The sequence below is a fragment of the Nyctereutes procyonoides genome, unplaced genomic scaffold (assembly GCF_905146905.1).
Source record: "Nyctereutes procyonoides isolate TBG_1078 unplaced genomic scaffold, NYPRO_anot_genome, whole genome shotgun sequence".
In the NCBI taxonomy this organism is placed as follows: domain Eukaryota; kingdom Metazoa; phylum Chordata; class Mammalia; order Carnivora; family Canidae; genus Nyctereutes; species Nyctereutes procyonoides.
Genome location: NW_026575042.1, coordinates 39,756,818 through 39,775,674, shown reverse-complemented (window position 1 = coordinate 39,775,674; position 18,857 = coordinate 39,756,818). Strand labels below are relative to the sequence as shown.

The 18,857-nt window shown below is 37.6% G+C and overlaps 1 protein-coding gene across 1 annotated transcript in view; it reads left to right on the top strand.

The window, feature by feature from the left end:
- Positions 1 to 18,857, top strand: part of SLC9A9 (solute carrier family 9 member A9) — a 534,354-nt gene that overhangs the window by 36,370 nt on the left and 479,127 nt on the right. Inside the window, exons 3-4 of the mRNA XM_055321514.1 lie at positions 6,985 to 7,062; positions 8,616 to 8,692. Of these exons, the coding sequence (XP_055177489.1) occupies positions 6,985 to 7,062; positions 8,616 to 8,692 (155 nt within the window). The remainder of the gene's footprint in view (positions 1 to 6,984; positions 7,063 to 8,615; positions 8,693 to 18,857) is intronic.

Here is an 18,857-nt window from a genome sequence, read left to right as displayed (position 1 = left end):
CAAAATCCACATGTATTAATATACATAAATCTTTTAAAATACTGTTGAATGTAAGAAACAGAATGTAAAAGGATATTTATGGTTAAATTTCTGTAAATTTTTAAAATACACCAAATGCAATATAGTATTTATATGTATATTAAGCTTCTGTAAAAATTTAAATATACAGATTATATATAATATTCTGTACTAAAAAGAATATCAATTATTGCCCACAAACACATATATGTGAAGTACAAGAGCATAGTCGTGGAAAGAAAAAAACACTTTCTAACTTCAGAGTATTGGAAGGGGTGGAGGGAGGGACTTTACCTTTGAGGCATCATTTAAGACATTTGAGGCAAAATTAAGAACATAAATACCATAAAAGAGAAACAGCTGTGGTTTAGGATTTTTTAAGCTCAGTGCTGCCTCTGAGTGGCCCACTGACCTTCTACATGTTCCTTGAACTTTCTTGGGGGACAGTAATAGGTCAGGGCTTCAAACATTTTTTAGTACAGGAACTCTTCATTCAAAGAAAATCTAATACTTCTTCACAATGTATAAAAACAAAGCTGCTCAGGCAGAAATGGGAGGGCAGATCCAGGGCAGGTGCCAGAGCACTTGTTTCCACTTCCCATCAGCCCACCCCTTCCACGCAGCCCAGACATGGGCAGAGATCAGTTTGCAGATGCCAAGATTGGGTGACCTATAAGGCAGCTTCTCCCTCTGACAGCCTGTGTGTCGGTGATATTAAGGACTTCTTAAACATCAGCCTACATGAGGTATTTCTTTGACGGATGCTTGTCACATACAAGGGCTCTGGAGGAAACATCCGGAGGAATGGAAAAATGCTTTTTAATGTGGATAACCATTTCCTAATGGGGCTGTGCCACAGATTTAAATGTCCAGAGTAGGATTTCTCCCCATTAAAAAAAACAAAACAAAACCATGAATTGGCTTTTGCTGCTCATATCACTTATCTCCCTAAACTTATGCCCTTACTCTTCTATGTTTTGATCCTCTCCTGCCTCTTTTCTTGTGGCTTTTGTCTCTTTGTTTCCTCCCTATTTCTCCATCTCCTCTACAAGCCATTTATCAGGTTCCCAAAGGACCCTGCCACCAAACCTCCCAAATGAGGGACCAAGACCACACTGCTTCCACTTTCTCATCACTCACTTTTTCCTCAACTCTCTGTACCCACTTCCTTGGTTGAAAATCAGTTGAAAGGGATCAGCAACCACTTCCTAATTATGAAACTTAAAGGATTTCTTCTTAGCTCTCAAACTCCTTATTGTAACCATGGACATCAGAATGGGGGAGGTGGAGTCAGCTGCTCCTCTACTGTTCCCTCAGTCAGCCATGTATAAAACACAGGTTCATTTTGGGGTCTCTCAGTAATTGATCCAGGTGGCAAAACCATGGCTTCCTTTTGGAGGTTTTTTTTTGTTTTTTGTTTTTTTTTTTGTTTTTGTTTTTGTTTTTTTTTTTTAGTTTTGCTGCTCTATTTTACCTGCAAGCCCTGCTCATTCTCCTTTCCACATGTGCGGCTTATTGTAAGTAAACACTTGTTGAATGTATGGTTATCTCTTGGGTTTGCTTCTTCCTTTCCATTCTGTCACAGCCACCTGAATTCACATGGTCATTATCTTGACTCATTTTGGTAACTGGAGCTTGACAATGGTTTCACTTCATTCAGGCCAATCTTGAGGCCCCTCCAAATTAATTTGCCCAAGACATCTTCTTAAAAAAATACATTTTATTTTTTGATTGGGTAATACATTCACATAGCTCAGTGTTCAAAAGATACAAAATGGTAAGTGAGAATCTTGGAGAGGTCATTCAAGATCCTCTCGTTTCTCTACTAGTTGTATCTCTTTCATAGCTAATTGAGACATAGGTACAAAAGTGAGAGAGACGAAGATCAAAAATTAGTTGAAACAGTGAGGACTGGTTTTGAACTGGCTTGCTCATATTTCTCTAGAACTAGAAAGACTTACATACCTAGCTACAGACTCATCTGGAGTGTATGGGCCTTCCTGCTGAGCTTTGCTCTTACAAAACTTAGGGCTGGGAGGAGCCAGGCTGAGTGACTACTCTCAGCAAGCAGGCTGATTCCAGTGTGGAAAGAGGATAGCACTGAGCTGCACACACTCAATTCCCTTTTTACAACTCAGTAACCACAGTAGTCACTCTCTGTTTCCTGGTTTCCTGGGGATGAGTGAATGAAAGATGGGACCAGGGCCAGGAGTGTTAAATCCTGCACAGCACTCCTCAGCTGGTGCATGATGGGTTATATGTGTGCCACAACATATTGATCCCCTCATCCTTGGGCTGAGGATGGTCAGAGCCCCAAGTCTGATCCTTTTAGTCCTGAGAAGTCTCATCAGAACCCTAATTTTCTCCCCACTGACCCAATATAATCATTTTCTGTGTCATGATGGGGAAATGCTGGATGCACTGCTCTAAGCAGTGGTCATCTCTTTATTTATAGATACAAAGCCAGGACACAGATAATCACCTGCTCACTAAGTATACAGAAAATCCTTCTTCCAACTTCTACCTTTCTTTTCTGCCACCAGTTTCTCTTTCCTAGCCTCACAGGAGGCAACCAATGGTTTGTGTGTGTGTGTGTGTGTGTGTGTGTGTGTGTGTGTGTGTGTAAATATTCTACATCCCCTTTCCTTGCACCAATCTTGGAATTAGCAAAATGCCTTAACAAACTACCCCTCAAATCTCAATGATTTAACATGATAATGGTTTATTTCTTGCTCATGTCCCAATCCATTGTGGATTTTGGGCCAGTGAGGGGAGTACTACAGTCTTCAGTAGCTGTTAGTCATCCCAACTGACTTTAACCTACTGGCTCTGAAGTCCCTGGGGATTTGAGCCCTCTGCCAGATGCTCTATATGAGCTCACAAAGAAAGGAACAGAGCATGAAAGATTTAGGGGATTTTTAGGGATCAGGCTTGGAAATAATTTATATTACTTTTGTCCACATTTAATTGGATAGATAGATCTCTGTCTTTGACCCCATATGACTACAAGGATATTAAGTCTAGGTGTCTGACAAGGACAAAAATGAAGTGAGGTATGGTGAGCATATAGCAATCTTTGTTATATGCACCAGACATGCTGATCTTATTATACCTTGCTCTTTTGACTTGACAACAAATTATAGAGAGCAACCATTTCAATGCATAGTTTCCTCAGCCTTTCTAAAAGTTGTATTGTATTCAATTTTATGAATTATGCCATAATTTAACCAGTTCATCCCCAAGATCTTCTTTAACCATCCCCAAGATATTTTTTTCATGCTTTTATCTGCAGCGAATGCTCTTGTTCTTATGCTACTCCATACATATACAAGCATATCTGCAGGATAAATTCTCAGATGGAATATTGTTGAATTGAATGGTATAGACATTTAACATTTGGATACCTATTGCCAAATTACCCCATTAAGAGGTTGTACAAATTTATACTCTCGCTGGCCATTTTATTGTTTAATCCTACCTCTATAAAATAGTTTTAGTTTTCTCCATGTTTGAATGAATGTAGTTTAAATCTATCTCCACAGGATCAGAGAGAGCTCATAGTCTAGGTAATATCCATCTGCATTAAACTCCTCTCCTATCTCTCAGGAGCCCTACACTGTCTATTTCTATTTCCCAAGTGTGTCTGGCACCTCCTCTCAAAAGCATAACTTAGGGCAGAGGAAAGGAAATGCATACTCTTGAGCTGTCTCTAGGTATGTCTCAAAGCTGCCTGCCCTGAGCTAGCCAAGTTTTCTTTGAAGTCTCCTATTTATAGTAAAAGCACATACAGACTTTTTGAGATTTTTTTTTACTATGTCTGCATTTATTTTAATATTTAAAATGTTTCAAATCACTTGCTATAGAGTATAACTGAAACCCCAGGAAGCTACCAGTTTCCTCTGTGGCTTGGTGAATTGGCCCATTGCACCCAGGACAGACAGGGATCCTGTTCTATATGGTGGTGCCCCATGGATAGGCTTCTATCTATCCTTCAAAACCCAGTTCATATGCTGCTTAAACATCAAACCTCCCAGGGTTGGCAAGCCCAGAATGGTGTTTCTGTCTTAAAGAACTCTGAATTACAGCCTAGCCCCATGCCTTTTACCGTGCTTGCGTATCGTCTTTCCTTTCTTGGACTATAGCCTTCATGTATTTAATAAATCTATCCTATATCTTTAAGTACTTTGTAGCTGAGAAAAGACTTTTTAAATTTTTAATGAAAAAAAGATGATTGAACACATTGTTGTGTTAACTACTTCTACTTTTCCAAAAGACTCAGGAATTACCAAAATAATAAAACCCACTTCTGAGTCCCAACTCCTCTTAAACACTCCTAGATCTTATTCTAAATAGTTAGGTTAGCCTCCCGTTTCCTCAGAAACTACACATTTAGTTTGCCTATGAATATACACTCAATTCTCAGTGATCTGCCTGTCACATTGATTAGCCCTGAGCCATTCATTTCTCCTCCTGTCTCTGGAAAATGGGATAAATGCATTTGCCAGCTACCACTCGGGAGATGTGAAAATAAAAAATTCAGTCCTTCAGTTGCACTAGCCTGCAATTCAATTACTAGCTCATGTGGCTAGTGGTTACCATATTGGATAGTACAATTAGAGTATATTTCCACCATTACAGGAAGTTTTATTGGACAGGGATGGTGTTTACACTCTGTATCTTAATGGACTGATGTCTTAGATGAAATAATTTTAGCTTTTTGCTTTCACTTGTTTTAGATTTTTCTCCCTCATACTATATTGAGAAATTTTAATTGTTTGGGCCTTAAAAACAGTTTCACCTCCAAGGCCATGATTTGAACACAAAATCTGAGGAAAATGACATGTGGAATCGCCATCTGGAGATTGGTACAGCAGCAGATCCAGCCATTTCTGAGAAATTGTCTGGGTTTGGAGTTACTCCCAGAACTCTGATTTAGCAGTTCCTAAGCTTATAGCAAGTCTGAAAGGAACACAAATCTGTTTTGTATATACAAATAAATCCTCGTATGCTGCATGCCATTCTCAGCCTGCCAGTTTCATCTGGCTGCTCCAGAAAATATAATTCAATAGCACATTAGTTAACCTGCATGCAGGGAATGGGGCATTCTGATTATTGAAATGTTCTGGTTGAGTGATTAACCTGGTTTGTGCAGAAAAACTGCTGAGGCAAGGGATTTTCTGTCCAAAATGTTGGTGCCACTGTGTTTTTTTTTCTTCCAGATGATCACAGCTGCATTGCTTCATTCCTGCAGCACTCAGAAATATATCTCTTTGCTAAAAACTTTCAAATATGCAATTGATATACTTTCAAAGAGACCTCATAAAAATAGATCAATAATGGTATATCAGGTAATCTTAGAAAAAAGAACAAACTTAGAAGGAAGCATAAATATCTTTGCCCAAATTTTACACAGCCATAGCCTTCAAGAATTCCTAACAACAAGGCAATTTCTTCAAATAGCATAACTTGCAAAATATTTTATTTTCTTTAGTAATAAATACTTAAAAGTGCTTACTAAATATTAGGCAATGCAGCAAGGGCTTTACAAATATTAATTGATTTAATTTTTATAACCACCTTAGAAATAGATATCACATTATTATATTCATTCCAAAGATGAAGAAACTAAGGCACAGAGAGCTGTGGATGGGCCATAGTTGATCCACCTGAATGCTCGTTGATACAAGCAGTGTAGCATCAATGGATGACTAAGGTTCTGAGAAGGGACCTGGCTGAGTTAGGTGACTCCTATTTCCTGCACCTACCCCTTCTCAAATATTACATGAGTAGAGTTGAGGGGCTGTTATGGAAACGGAGAAGGAAGATACAAAGTGCTGAAAGAGCACAGAAGTGACTGGGGAAATCAAAGTGGATTTCAGAAAAGAGTAGCTTCTGAAATCCAGCTTTAGAGATGAGTTAGAATTAAGGCAAAAAAGGTAGAGAAAATTAGATACTATAGTTGTGAAACCCATACATCTGAAAGATTTTATGAACACTGTAATGGTAAAAAGGCCCTAGTGGTGAATAATGAATGACATTGTGTCTGTGTTTGTGGAGTGGGGTAGAGAAAGAAGAGGATGAGTCTAAGTGAGATATAAATATTAAAAGAGTTTAGTTTTCGGACTTCCTAGCAAATAGTGGATATTGGATTCAAGAGTCTTCATATTTCATTTCATTGTATTTCACAAGTAATTATTTTTTTGCCCAAATTTAACATTTAAATAAAAGCCAATAAACAAATATCATAAAAATCCATTTTCATTTTCAAATATATTTTTCCATAAATAATAACTTAAAAAAAAGAGAGAGATGCATGGGTGGCTCAGTGGTTAAGGATCTGCCTTCAGTTCAGGGAGTGATCCCGGTGTCCTGGGATTGAATATTGCATCAGGCTCCCCACAGGGAGCTTGCTTCTCCCTCTCCCTATGTCTCTGCCATTCTTTCTATATGTCTCTCATGAATAAATAAATCAAATATATTTTTCCACAGAGTCTGGAAAATGTTTTAAACTCGGGAATTGGATAAAGTAAGGAAAACTAAGACCAAATTTTTAAAAATGTTTTATTTGGGAAAAGTTTAAATATATTCTTGTCAGAAGCTAAAATGTTTGAGCACTACCAGAAAATTCCTTGGACCAGAAAAAAAAAAAGAAAACATTTAAAATGTGAAGAATGAACAACTAACCAAAATAAATGCAAAGAGTTTTCTTTGCCCAGAGGGTTTTTATTGAGTTATTAGCCATAGAATGGACTATAGGCTTTACATTGAATGTATTACTTCACAGTTGTATTGCATTTATGAATTTCTAAGCTTGCATTTTTTCTTACTTTCACCTGTGTAATTTAACAACCTGCTAATATGCCCCATAGAAACTTAGCAGAGATGACTATAACTGTATTTTTAAATCACATTTTTTGGTGACCCAAAGGGGCATCTTCCTAACTGCTCTTTTATTTTTTCTGGCAGATGACATTTGATCCAGAAATCTTCTTCAATGTTTTACTGCCACCAATTATATTTCATGCAGGATACAGCCTGAAGAAGGTAAATATGCAGTGATTGTTTTTTTTCTTTTATCAATAAGTAGAGAATTGTACCAGTGCTAATGAAAAAACAATTATTTTATGGGTTTATTTGTTTCATAAAGATATCATTATCTTAGATTATGTGCTAAAGATTCAAATTCGACATGCTTAGAATTCTTCTAAATCTGCTCTGCCCAATATACTGGCCATTGGTCACATGCAACTATTAAGCCCTTGAAATGTGGCTAATTTGAATGAAGACATGCTGTGAGTGCAAAATATGCACTGGATTTCATAGACTTAGTATTTAAAAAGAATGTAAAATAGCTACATTATGTGTGATATTGATTTCATGTAGAAATGATAATGTTTTGGATATATTGGGTTAAAGAAGATATATATTATCAAAATTCATCTCACTTTTTAAAACTTACTTTAATGGGGCTACTAGAAAAATCTTAAACAACGTACATGGCTTACATTATATTTCTATTGGACAATATTATTCTAGATGATTGTAACAAAAGAGTTAGCTGTTAATTGAGATAGATACTGGGTTTATCAATCAGAGTGAAACCTCAAGAGGTCTTTGCTGCCACTTAGCTGTTGATGCTCATAGAGAGAAAGCAGTTTTGTGGCTTCTGTGCTCTAGCTTCCCATTACTTAGGTACCACCTGACTGTGCACATTTCAGAGATTAGTAATTCCCTGAATAGTTTTAAGTGCTAGCATCCCCTGACCACAGACTGAGGCTCTGGCCTGTATGAATTTTGAGAGGCAGAGGTAGTGCCACTGCTTTCCTGCTGCCCACACCCTGCCTCAGAGACTGGGGGACTCCCATCCCCTTGGCCTGGCGGCTCCAGCAGCCAAGCAGCTTGTTCAGCACAGACCTGATTTTCTCACGTACTCCAGGCTCCCTCTTGCTGCTTTCAGTTTCAACTGCTGGGCTCCCACTTAAAGAGCTGGAAGGGAGCATTCCAAAGCCAGCATTGCAGGAGACTTAGAAGGCTGCGTTTACTCAGGTCATCCTTCCTTATCCCTACAGCCTTAATACTGGGCATCGTTCTGTGCGACTCATTAAAATAAATTGTTGGAGGTGATAAGATTTTGTTTCATTACATTCAGCAGAAATATAAGTCAGAGATCCAGTAATTCAAGGGTAACTAAAATCTTTTAGAACCGTATTTTTAAAATGCCCAAGGGGTTCCACTGACAACAAATTTTTTTAAAAACTTTGTCTTCTGTTAATCATTCCAGAGTCCTGCATGGATGCTGCCCTGACTCTTTACCCTCTCCCTCAGGCCCAGCCAGTTTTGGCGGTCATTCTCTCATCTCTACCCTGTTGTTTTCTGGATGTATTTGTTCCCCCATTTCTTTGAGAACCCTCTGTCCTTTGCAGTATAAACCAGTTCAGCCTTATTTGTACAGTAAGACCAGGAACTAAGACTCCAAAGCCGAAGCTTGCCTAAACAGAGTGGGAAGGGAGGGTCCATGGTGTGTGCATTTTAAAAAATTTCCTGTTAAACTAAGAAAATACATGGATGTGCTATATGAAATATTCTTTTCTCTCCAGAGACACTTTTTTCAAAACTTAGGATCTATTTTAACATACGCCTTCTTGGGAACTGCCATCTCCTGCATCGTCATAGGGTAAGTGACATCCGCAACTCATGTTCCAGGTGGCTGGGGGGCCAGTGATCTGTGGGAGGAATCTCACTCTTCCTGGACTCACACTGACAGGGTGAATCGTCTACCTTTTTCTGTATATCACATCTTTACACATTTTTTTCTGACTCAATTCCAAAGCTTATGTGTCTTCTGACAAACACAAGCCTTCAAATCAAAGCAAACTGGAATTAGATTGCTGGCTTTGCTCTGTGAGTTTTGGACCTCTGACTTAGGGAATGTGGATAATTTGGCTTGAGTTATGTGAAGCACATTGCATTCCCCACCTTCTTTTTTTTTTTCTTGAATAATGCAGGTAAGCACGCTGCATTCTTTTTTCATCTTCTTTGCAGGACCCTACCTGTATTTATTTGCAGGAGTATAAAAGTAGCTATATGTCAAGGGTTTGCTTTATAAGTGGAAGTTTATAAGAGACAGCCTGAGACAGACATTTATAAATATCAGCAGAGCTGCTTAATGCTGGGATGGCTTTTCAGTTGATACACTATAGAATGCAGCCTTGTTTCTTTCTCACTATATTTTATTTGTTATGTTGCTAAGCCCCCAAGTCTAACCATACAGACTCTGGCTTGCAGCTCACCACAAAGCAAAATATGATGCAAAATCGTGACGCCAATCCAATTCTCTTATAATCCTATCTAATACATTAAATCTCCACTGCAGAATACATGTTTAGCTGCTATGATTCTGATGGTGTGGATGTCTTAAATTGTCTGATACAGCCAACTCTACCCTTGCATTTTACTGCATACAGCTGTTATAGCCCTAATGTAAGAAGCTGAAGCTAAAAACACATGTTCCTCACTTATTCAGTTCTTCCCTTATGAAGTATTCCATATATATCACTAGAAAACTAAGGAGGTATCATTACGTGGACAGGGGAGTGGGCGGGGGGTGGGTTATGTTGAATTCTCTGTTAAATTTTTATTGATTCAAGCCTAGAATGATTCAGGCTACATTACATGAAAATGTCCAGCATAGTTAGGGCAGTGAGGTAGCTAAAGATTTTAGTACCTGATGGTGGAGGCTTGCAGAGATATATACATTAAGTCTGGCCACCTAAGAGGTCTTTAAACTATGGCTGAGAGGCAAACATGGATTTTATCCTTCTCAAAGAATGTTTAGAGGAGAGCTGTTCTATTCTGTGGGTATGCCATAACTAAATATTCAAATTTCAAAAGTGGCAAGAGCCTTAGAGATTCATGTAATTAGAGCCCCTTGTTCTGAAGATAAAGAAGGTAACATCTTGAAAATATGTATATATATTTAGGGCCATGGTCAGGACAGAATTCAGACTTTGGCTCCTGATTCAGCAGGTCTTACCATCATCCCCTCTTTCTTTTGGAATTCCTGTTCATCCCTCTACATTGTTCATATACATTGACAGAAGGCTCTGAAATGTCTGGACTCTCAACAGTGTGCATCAGTTTGTAGCAAAGATTGATGATTAGCAGTTCTATAATGGGATCTGAAATGTATAATGGATCTAAATTTTCTAAACTTGTGGACAATGCTATTAAATTATGGAATAGTCAGTTTTCATTATTACCCTGTTTCCTTTGTCTAACTGATTGTAAGTATACTTAAGTGTATTATTTTATGCAATATGCTTTCACCATCATGAGAATTCTATAATCTATTTTTTAAAAAGGAGCAACAATGTAGTGTGTGTGTGTGTGTGTGTGTGTGTGTGTGTGTGTAACTGACTTCTGAAAACATTCAGTTCAGGAGATTTGGTAAAATTCATTTACTGGAGCTGATAACTTCTTCTGATTTTAAGGCTGCAATCAATTATTTTTGATGGAAAGTGATTTGAATAAAAGTATAGCCCTGGGAAAACTTTTACAACCCTCTGTTTTGTTCGAACTGGCATAATCTGAACAACAAAAACTTGTAGGACACCTTCCTAATGTGGGTCATTAAAGTGCAGAAGGGATAGGTAGTTTGAAGATTTTAAGGTCTTATTCAGCAAGGTAAAAGAAACCATTAAAGAACTTTAGTTTGAGGGTGACAAGGTCAGATTTATACTTAAGAAAAGTCATTCTGGCGGTTGTGTGAAGGAGAAATTTTAAAGTGGGGAAAAGATGGCAGCCAGGGGACAATTTAAGAGGTAATTTCCATAAGCCAGGTTGAAAACTGTAAGGGCCTGGCCTCAGACAGTGGCAGTAAAGATGGACGTGGAGTCATCAACATGTTGAAATCCTGAGAGATAATGGAGTAATCTGAGGCAAGTTTATGGAGTGAGAAGGAAGTTACCTGGGCAACAGCACTATCTGAAGAACGGGAAGAGATAACCACAAAGGACTACGAAGTAATGGGCCCAAGGTATAGGAAGAAAATAAGCAGGACATGTGTCTGGAAGTCAGTGGAAGAGAGAAAGGGAGGGTAGACAGTGTCTAACACAAAGAGGTTAAATGGGACAGGAATTGGAGTATCTGCTGGATTCAAACCCTAGGAACTGTGATTTTGGATTTCACATTCATACTATGGGCAGAAGTAAAGAAAGTATTGGCAACTCCAGTTGTTTTGGGTGCTGTGTGATGAGAAACAAGAATTTATTTTTATGTTATTGTTCTCCAGATACAATTTCAGAACTTCTGAAGAAAAGGCACAAACTTGAATTCAGGCCAAACTGACACTTTTGCAAGTTAGTGATTCTCATTGTAGGAGTTGTTCAAACACACACTCAAGCCTTAGAAAATAACTGGTTATACTTTCCTGGTAAATTAATAGTTGTAAGAACAACACAACAAACATTCATTGAGTGCTTGATACATATGTAGCATGCCCTTTTTAAAAGTACATGGATTATTTAATTTAATCCTCAAGATAACCCTATTTTTTTAAAAAAAGATTTATTTATTTATTCATGAGAGACAGGCAGAGACACAGGCAGAGGGAGAAGCAGGCTCCATGCAGGGAGCCCAATGTGGGACTTGATCCCAGGACTCCAGGATCATGCCCTGGGTGGAAGGCAGGCGCTAAACCACTGAGCCACCCAGGGATCCCCAAGATCACCCTATTAAGTAGATACTATTATTACCTTCATTTAACAGTTGAGACAGCTGAGGTTTAGAGAGAACACAGTGTAAGTAACAGAGCTGGCATTAATAACTAAATAGTTTGGCTCCAGAGTAAAATTCTTAATGCCCAAAATGTGCTTTACTTCTATTTATTATCATTACTGAAAAATAAAATGTAAAACATTAAACTAAAAAATAAAATTGAATACATCAGTCAATATTCACTAACATACCACACGTTTCTTCACTAGCCCCATAGGAGTTCTCACAGATATGAAAGATTTTTATTTGGGAATCCCATTCAAAAGGAATTCACATTTTTTTAAGAGGTAAAAGGAATGCCGGGGTTTATGCAGGTATACTCATACTTGCATGAAATGGGCAGAAGCAGAGATTCAGGGCAGCCCTAGATTGAACTGAGAAAAATGTCACAGAGGAGGTATATTCTGGGGAGTCACTGAGTGGAGAGGGATGAGGTAGTTGGATTTTCCATGCCTTCAGGTACATTAGTCCTGGTGGGTGCGGGAACATTGCATCAGATTCAAAGCTGGAAATTAGGTTTCGTAAGCAGCGTAATAGAGTGTAGAAACTAAAATGCTGGAGAATCAGCTGACAGAGAGCAATGAAGCCTGGCATCAGGAATTTATGAGAATGTGAAGGCTATGAAGAGTGATTTGGGGGCATGAATGAAAACTGAGCTAGTGGGCCGTGGTCTTTTGTAGGTAAAGACTGGATCGAATCAAACTACAGGTTGGTTTTAGATCTGGACTCAGGTGCTTTATAGGAATTGAGGTCACTGGGTCTGTTTGAATGAAGGAAATTCGTAGTTAAGTTTTATTAACCTCACATAATTTCAGAAATTAGATGTAGACCATCTTTTATATTTCATGAGAAAGTTCAACAATACGACTTCTGGCAATAAAATCAAAGAAACTTTAGAAAAAGTTTAATTTTAATTTGTTTATGTTCTTAAAGAATTTAACCACCTCCCATCTTACCATTGAAGAAAAATCTTAGATACATCTCTGTTTTTAAATAAAACCCACATATTTGAAATATTTCTCTATTCATCTCCTCCACGTTTGGAGACTATTCCTTTATCTTTGGCCCTATGTCTCTACCCTTGTGTATGACACAGATGTATCATCACAAGGACAACCTACCTAATGCTTCCTGTCAGCACATTCATTTTGTCTTTAGAACTTACTATTTTCAATGAAATGCTTCTTTAAGAGTAATTAAAATTACATTGTTTTAGTTTTTCTGTTAGTGAGGAGTTAAAACAAATTCCATAATTTCAAAAATACTTGGAGAAAGGAATATGGATCTAAATGATGAAGAATGAGGTGTTAATTTTAAGAATAGCTTACTTTTTAAATTTCATCTCATGTGCCAGACACTGACCTATGCTTTTTACAGACATTGTCTCATTTTATTATCACAATGCCTCTGTGAGATAGGTACTATCATTAACCTTACTTGACATGGAAGGATGTTGAGGCTGAGATTTGCCCAGGATTGCACGATAAGTGAATGGTAGTAAATGGCAGATCCAGTCTCACTTCAAAACACACAATCTTAGAATCTCCTTATCCTGCTTCTTTTCCTAATATGATACTTTACATTTCTATAGTGTTTTACTATTGGTAACTGTATCTGTCAGACAGACCATATCTTCAATAATTTCACATTCTTACATTTATCATGGTGGCTGACAATTCTAAAAAATCTGACTAGTTAAGAATGAGCAATAAAATTGCAAAGTAGAAATGGTACCTGTCTTTTCCTAATGGAGGTAGTTAGAGGGATGATATGAATTCATTTTACTTGGTTAGAATTGCTGGTCTCTGGGTAACCTGGATTCATAAATGTGAGGTTGTTTATATTATTTATCTTCCTCTGGAGTATTGATTTTCCCACTGGGGTATTCAAATGCACACCACAGAAACTAAGCCTCACACTGCCCATCTGTCCATCAGGCATATGAGTGAAGGGGCCTCATGGAAGCTCTTGCTTTGCCTTCTGGTATCATCATGCCTGCTGACCTGGGGACCTTTAGGCCTAAGTACCCTCGGTGCTGGTTGTGAAATTACTGCTATTCTATTCTTAACTAGGATAAAGTATGTTGAGTGTTAGTATTCTCAAAATGCTGATTCCTAAACCTGGAAGAAGGAACACATTTTCTAGTCTAGAGTCAAAACCTGAACAGGTATGGTTCCTAGATGGAGGCCAAGGCATACCTCAGTTCCTTAAATTCTAGCCCTGGAAAGAGAATGATTCAAGAGAGTTAAGAACATGGATCTGAGAAGATACAGAAGGACTTTAAGGAGTCAGTGAGCGCCTTTAAATTCCCCATGAATTTTTCATGGGAGAAGGTGTGCACAGATTTCACCGTTAATTCAGATTTTCTAGGAAATTGCTATCCACAAACACAAAGTACTAGTATGTTTTTAAGAGCCTGAGCAGAAGTAGTTGGGACAGGAAGGATTTTACATATTGCCATATTTAATTAGAACTGAAGAAGTCTCTAGGCTGCATTCAGGGTAGTCATAAAGTCTGGAAATATGCATACTATTATTTTATCATGTATTATAATATAGTAACAATAAAGCAGTTATTATGTATTTGTCTGTGTTCCCAGAATCTGTGGCCATCCCATGTATATACCTAAGGGTGGAAATGCCAGGTGGTAGGATCTACAAATGAACATTTGTTTTTACAATGTAACGCCAGATCATTTTCCAAAGCAGTTGTATCAGTTTTTCCTCTTAGTTTTTTTGGCAATCTAATAGGTGTGAAATGAAATTATTGTATTGTGGTCTTTATTTGTAGTTCCTTGATTCTTAATGAACTTGATTATATTTTCATATGATACTTGCTCAGATTCTTTTCTCCATTTTCCTGCTAAATTGTTTTATATTTTCATTAATTTGCCACTTTTTTATATGTTTCATATTTCATTGATTTGCCATATTTTTTATGTGTCAACCCATATTCAGCTATATATGTTGCAAGTATTTTCTCCTACTTTGGTCTTGTGCTTTTACTTTGTTCATGATGTCCTTTATTAAACAGAAGTTCTGAAATTTAATGTAGTGAAATTTATAAATTTTTTCTTTTATGGGTAGCATTTTTATGTTTTTGCTTAATAAATCCCTTCCCACCCTAGAGTTAGAATCATATTTTCTTCTGAAGTGTTTTTGAAGTTTTGCCTTTTACAGTAAGTTCGTTTTCTGAAACTGATGTTTTTACACATATGAAATAGAAAACCAATTTTTCTTTTCCAGATGGGTAACCAATTATTCTAACATCATTTATTGTCTAGCCCTGCCATTCCCCAGGACCTACTATGCCTCCCATACTATGTACTGTGGTTTCTTTTTCTAGACCCTTAATTTTTTCTGGTTCTGTATTTGGTCTGTAATCCATTTCTGCACTACTGTCTCACTATCTTAATTGCTATAGTTTCATTATAAGTCTTTGTATCCCATAGGATAAGGCAAAAGGGATACTCTTCTTCAGGATTACATTTTATTACTTTTTGGCTTTTATAAATATAAGTATATATCTAGGAATGTATAATTCTTAAATTTATAAATATATTCTTATATACTTTGTTCATATTGATATGCCTTATAACTCTGTTTCTTAGAATTTTCCTTAGGGAACAGTTTGCACATATGCACTAGGAAACATGCATAAAAATATTTGTAGCAGCACTGTTCACAATAGCAAAAACTTGAAAACAACTCATACTCCACTAAAAGGAGAATGAGCAACTAAACCTGTATAACATGATATTACCCAGCAGTAAAAAACCATGAAGTAATGTTGCTTATGATAGTGTGGATGAATCACAGAAACTTAATGTAAGATCAACAAATCCAGTCCCTTAAGACTACATGTAGTATGGCAAGATTTTTGTAATGTCCATAAATGATGAAGATTAAACAGTATTAAGTGTGCATGCATGTAGGTGAGAAGGCATAAATGCATTTGTGTAGTAAGGAGGGGAATTAAAAACAAAAATTCAGGGAAATGGTTATTTCTGGGGGAGAGGGAAAAGAATGGGATGAAAGAAACATGTAAAAGAAAGAAGCTGTTAGTAATATTCTGGCTCATGGATTAGAGTGTGTTTTTGGGTGTTTTATATAACTTGCATATATTTTCTATATATTTTCTTGCATGTATCAATTATGTTAAAAAGAAAATAAAAGAAAAAAACAAATAGAAGGAGCTATTTAAAACATTTATAAAACTCTGCTTGATTATGCTGCTTACTTCCATTTCTGGGAAACACTGATTCTTTTATTGTTTCTCTTTGTGTGTTTTAATAAGAACAACTCAGTTTGGCAGGCAGTAGCAGGGAGGCAAAGGCGCCAAGAGTGTATTTGCCAGTATCCCCCTGGTTCATTCTTACCAACCACAAAGCCCTATATTTTTCTTCTCTTCTCTCATATATCTCCACCTTCTCTCTTCCTTTTCCTCTCCCCCTACCCCCTCCCTCCCAACCATGTTTTTCTCCCCATCCCATGAGACAATGTCTGGGCTGCTGCTTCCTGAGACTCCATTTTCAGTAGGCTGCAAAACAGCAGAGCTCAGGGAGGCTGTGTTGAGTCAGACTGGAAGGCCCCATGTCTCCTCTGTGCATTCATTTATTCTCTAGATTCGGAGCTGGCACAGTAATAGCTGTCACTTGTGTCAAAGAGAAAAATAAATACTCTGCTGCCCTGACACAGCCAAATAAGAAAAAATAATCTCTAATCTGTCAAGTATAGCCCAAGCTGCTTAGCAGTGTGGTTTCTCATATCCATATCACAGCATGTATGGGCTGTATTTCTGGCAGTAGAGAGGAGAGTGAAGTTTTTGACGACAAGAAACAAAAGGTAGGATGGAGGGGACTGTGGAGAACATCAGAGAAGTAGCTTGGAGATAAAGGAGTTGTCAGAGCCATATGGATCTTTGCATTAGTCACCTGTCTAGTTCTACTATCACACCCGTAGATGTCAGTGATAAGAATGACAGAACAGGACAGAAAAAAATAAATTCTGAAAGAATCAAGAAGGAAAGCCTATAAAACCTAACTCCAAATTAAGAAATGTTGAACATCATGCAGAAGGAAAAAAAAAAAGTTAAACTGTTGAGGCAAAAAAAAGAAATGTACTAATGAAAGAAAAAATGTATAAGAATAATTGAAACATACTCTTTCTGAAAAAAAGAATTTACTGAGAAGTCTGATTGTTAAATAATCTCTACTAAAAGATTCTAGCTGTAGTATTCCTTTGAAATGAAATAGTCAAGTCTTGGAATTTTCCAGATCACTTTCATTCTTCAGCACTGTCAAGCACAGAATTAAAAATTTTTCTCGATGTGTCCAAAATCTGATGGAAGAGCTATAGTAAATGTGGCCCAGCTTTTACACACACACACACACACACACACACACACACACACACACAACCACCACCACCACACAACCCCTCTTGGATAAAAGATAAATCAATTATCTATTGCTTTGTAACAAAACACTCCCAAAACTTAGTAGCTTAAGACAACAACCATTTTATTCACAATTTTGTGGCTCAATAGTTTAGGTTGGACTCAGTTGAGCAGTTCTGTGGTTCTCACCTTGCGTCACTTATGTGACCACAGTCATCTGGTGCTTGACTGGGATTAGGTAGTCCAGGATGAGCTCGCTCAGATGTCTGGTGGCTGATTCTGACTGTCGGCTAGTTGATCTGGGGACTCAGCTCTGTTCTATGGAGCCTCTCATCTCCCAGGAGGCTAGCCCTGGCTTTTTCCCATGGTAGTGTTAGGGCAGCAATCCAAGGTGATAGGAACAGAAATGCAAGACTTCTTAAGGTCCAGTCCCAGAAGTCACATAATATCACTTTCACCATGTATTGGTAAGATTATCATAAGAGCAGCCAAGATTCAAGGCATGGGGAAATAGGTTTCAGCTCTTGATGGAGAGATATGATGAAGCCACATTACAAAGGAGTATGCATACAGGGATGGGAAGAATAATTGTGGTCATATTTGCAAATACTCTACCACTGGAAGGAATTATAAAATATCTTCAGAGATTTCAAGGTAAGGGCTTGCAGTAGCAAGAGAGATTCAGAACCTGGAATAAAGTCTATGGCTACAAGAGAAAACGATGGAAAATCAAGTCAACCATAGACAGCCTAACTCACTGGCTTTCTCTGTTAGGCTTCCCGATATTCTGGAAGTGGTAATAATGAATTCCTAGCCTGATGACTTAAGTGACTTACTAAGAAGTATCTTATAATGCTCTATCTAGATTTCGATATAAAACTTTTACGGAAAGATATAGATATATAAAGCTCAAAGGTGATAAGGTAGAGAGAATGAGTCACTAATATTTTATGCTACTAGGGGACATTCATGGAAAATTGGCCCTTGTTCAGATAGAGCAGGCAATTATGGAGAAGTTTTATTTAAGTTAACTCCAGTTGCTCTTTTTACCATAGTGATGCAGAGAATGTAGAGGTGGAAATGTGGCTATATTAGTTATAAATGCAACAGTATCTCTGCTGAGGGGATTTCTTCCATGGCTACACTTTCCTTGTCCAGGGCTATCACATCAAGCCTGGTTTGCGTCCACATTCATTTGGCTGGTGGTGGTGTTCTGGAAAAGAGGGTAGCTTTGGAGAGGGCAAAAGCTTGATCCTGGCAGCTTATTCACTTTGCTTGAATAGTTTAAGAAGAAATAAGGTTAAGGAACTATGCCACATGGATTTTATTCCACCCTTCCAGGGTCTTGAAGAATTTCTTAAAAATGGAAGCCAATAAGTTCTTCACCTAACCATAAACTACATTATCCAAACTCTCAAACTTACCTGTATATATTCCTCCCTATTCTCCATGATCTCCCATCCCCAGGGGTAAACCTTATCCTGAATTTTACTTATAGTTTTTCCATGTACTTTGGAGCTTTATAAAAATATTGTTGTACTCTTTGTTGTCAAGCCATTCACTTTTTTTCCACTCATGACCTTTTTTAAAAAAAATCCACCCGTATTTTGGTTTTCAGCTATAGTTCATTCATTTTTATAGATAATATGCAAATATGTGAATATTCC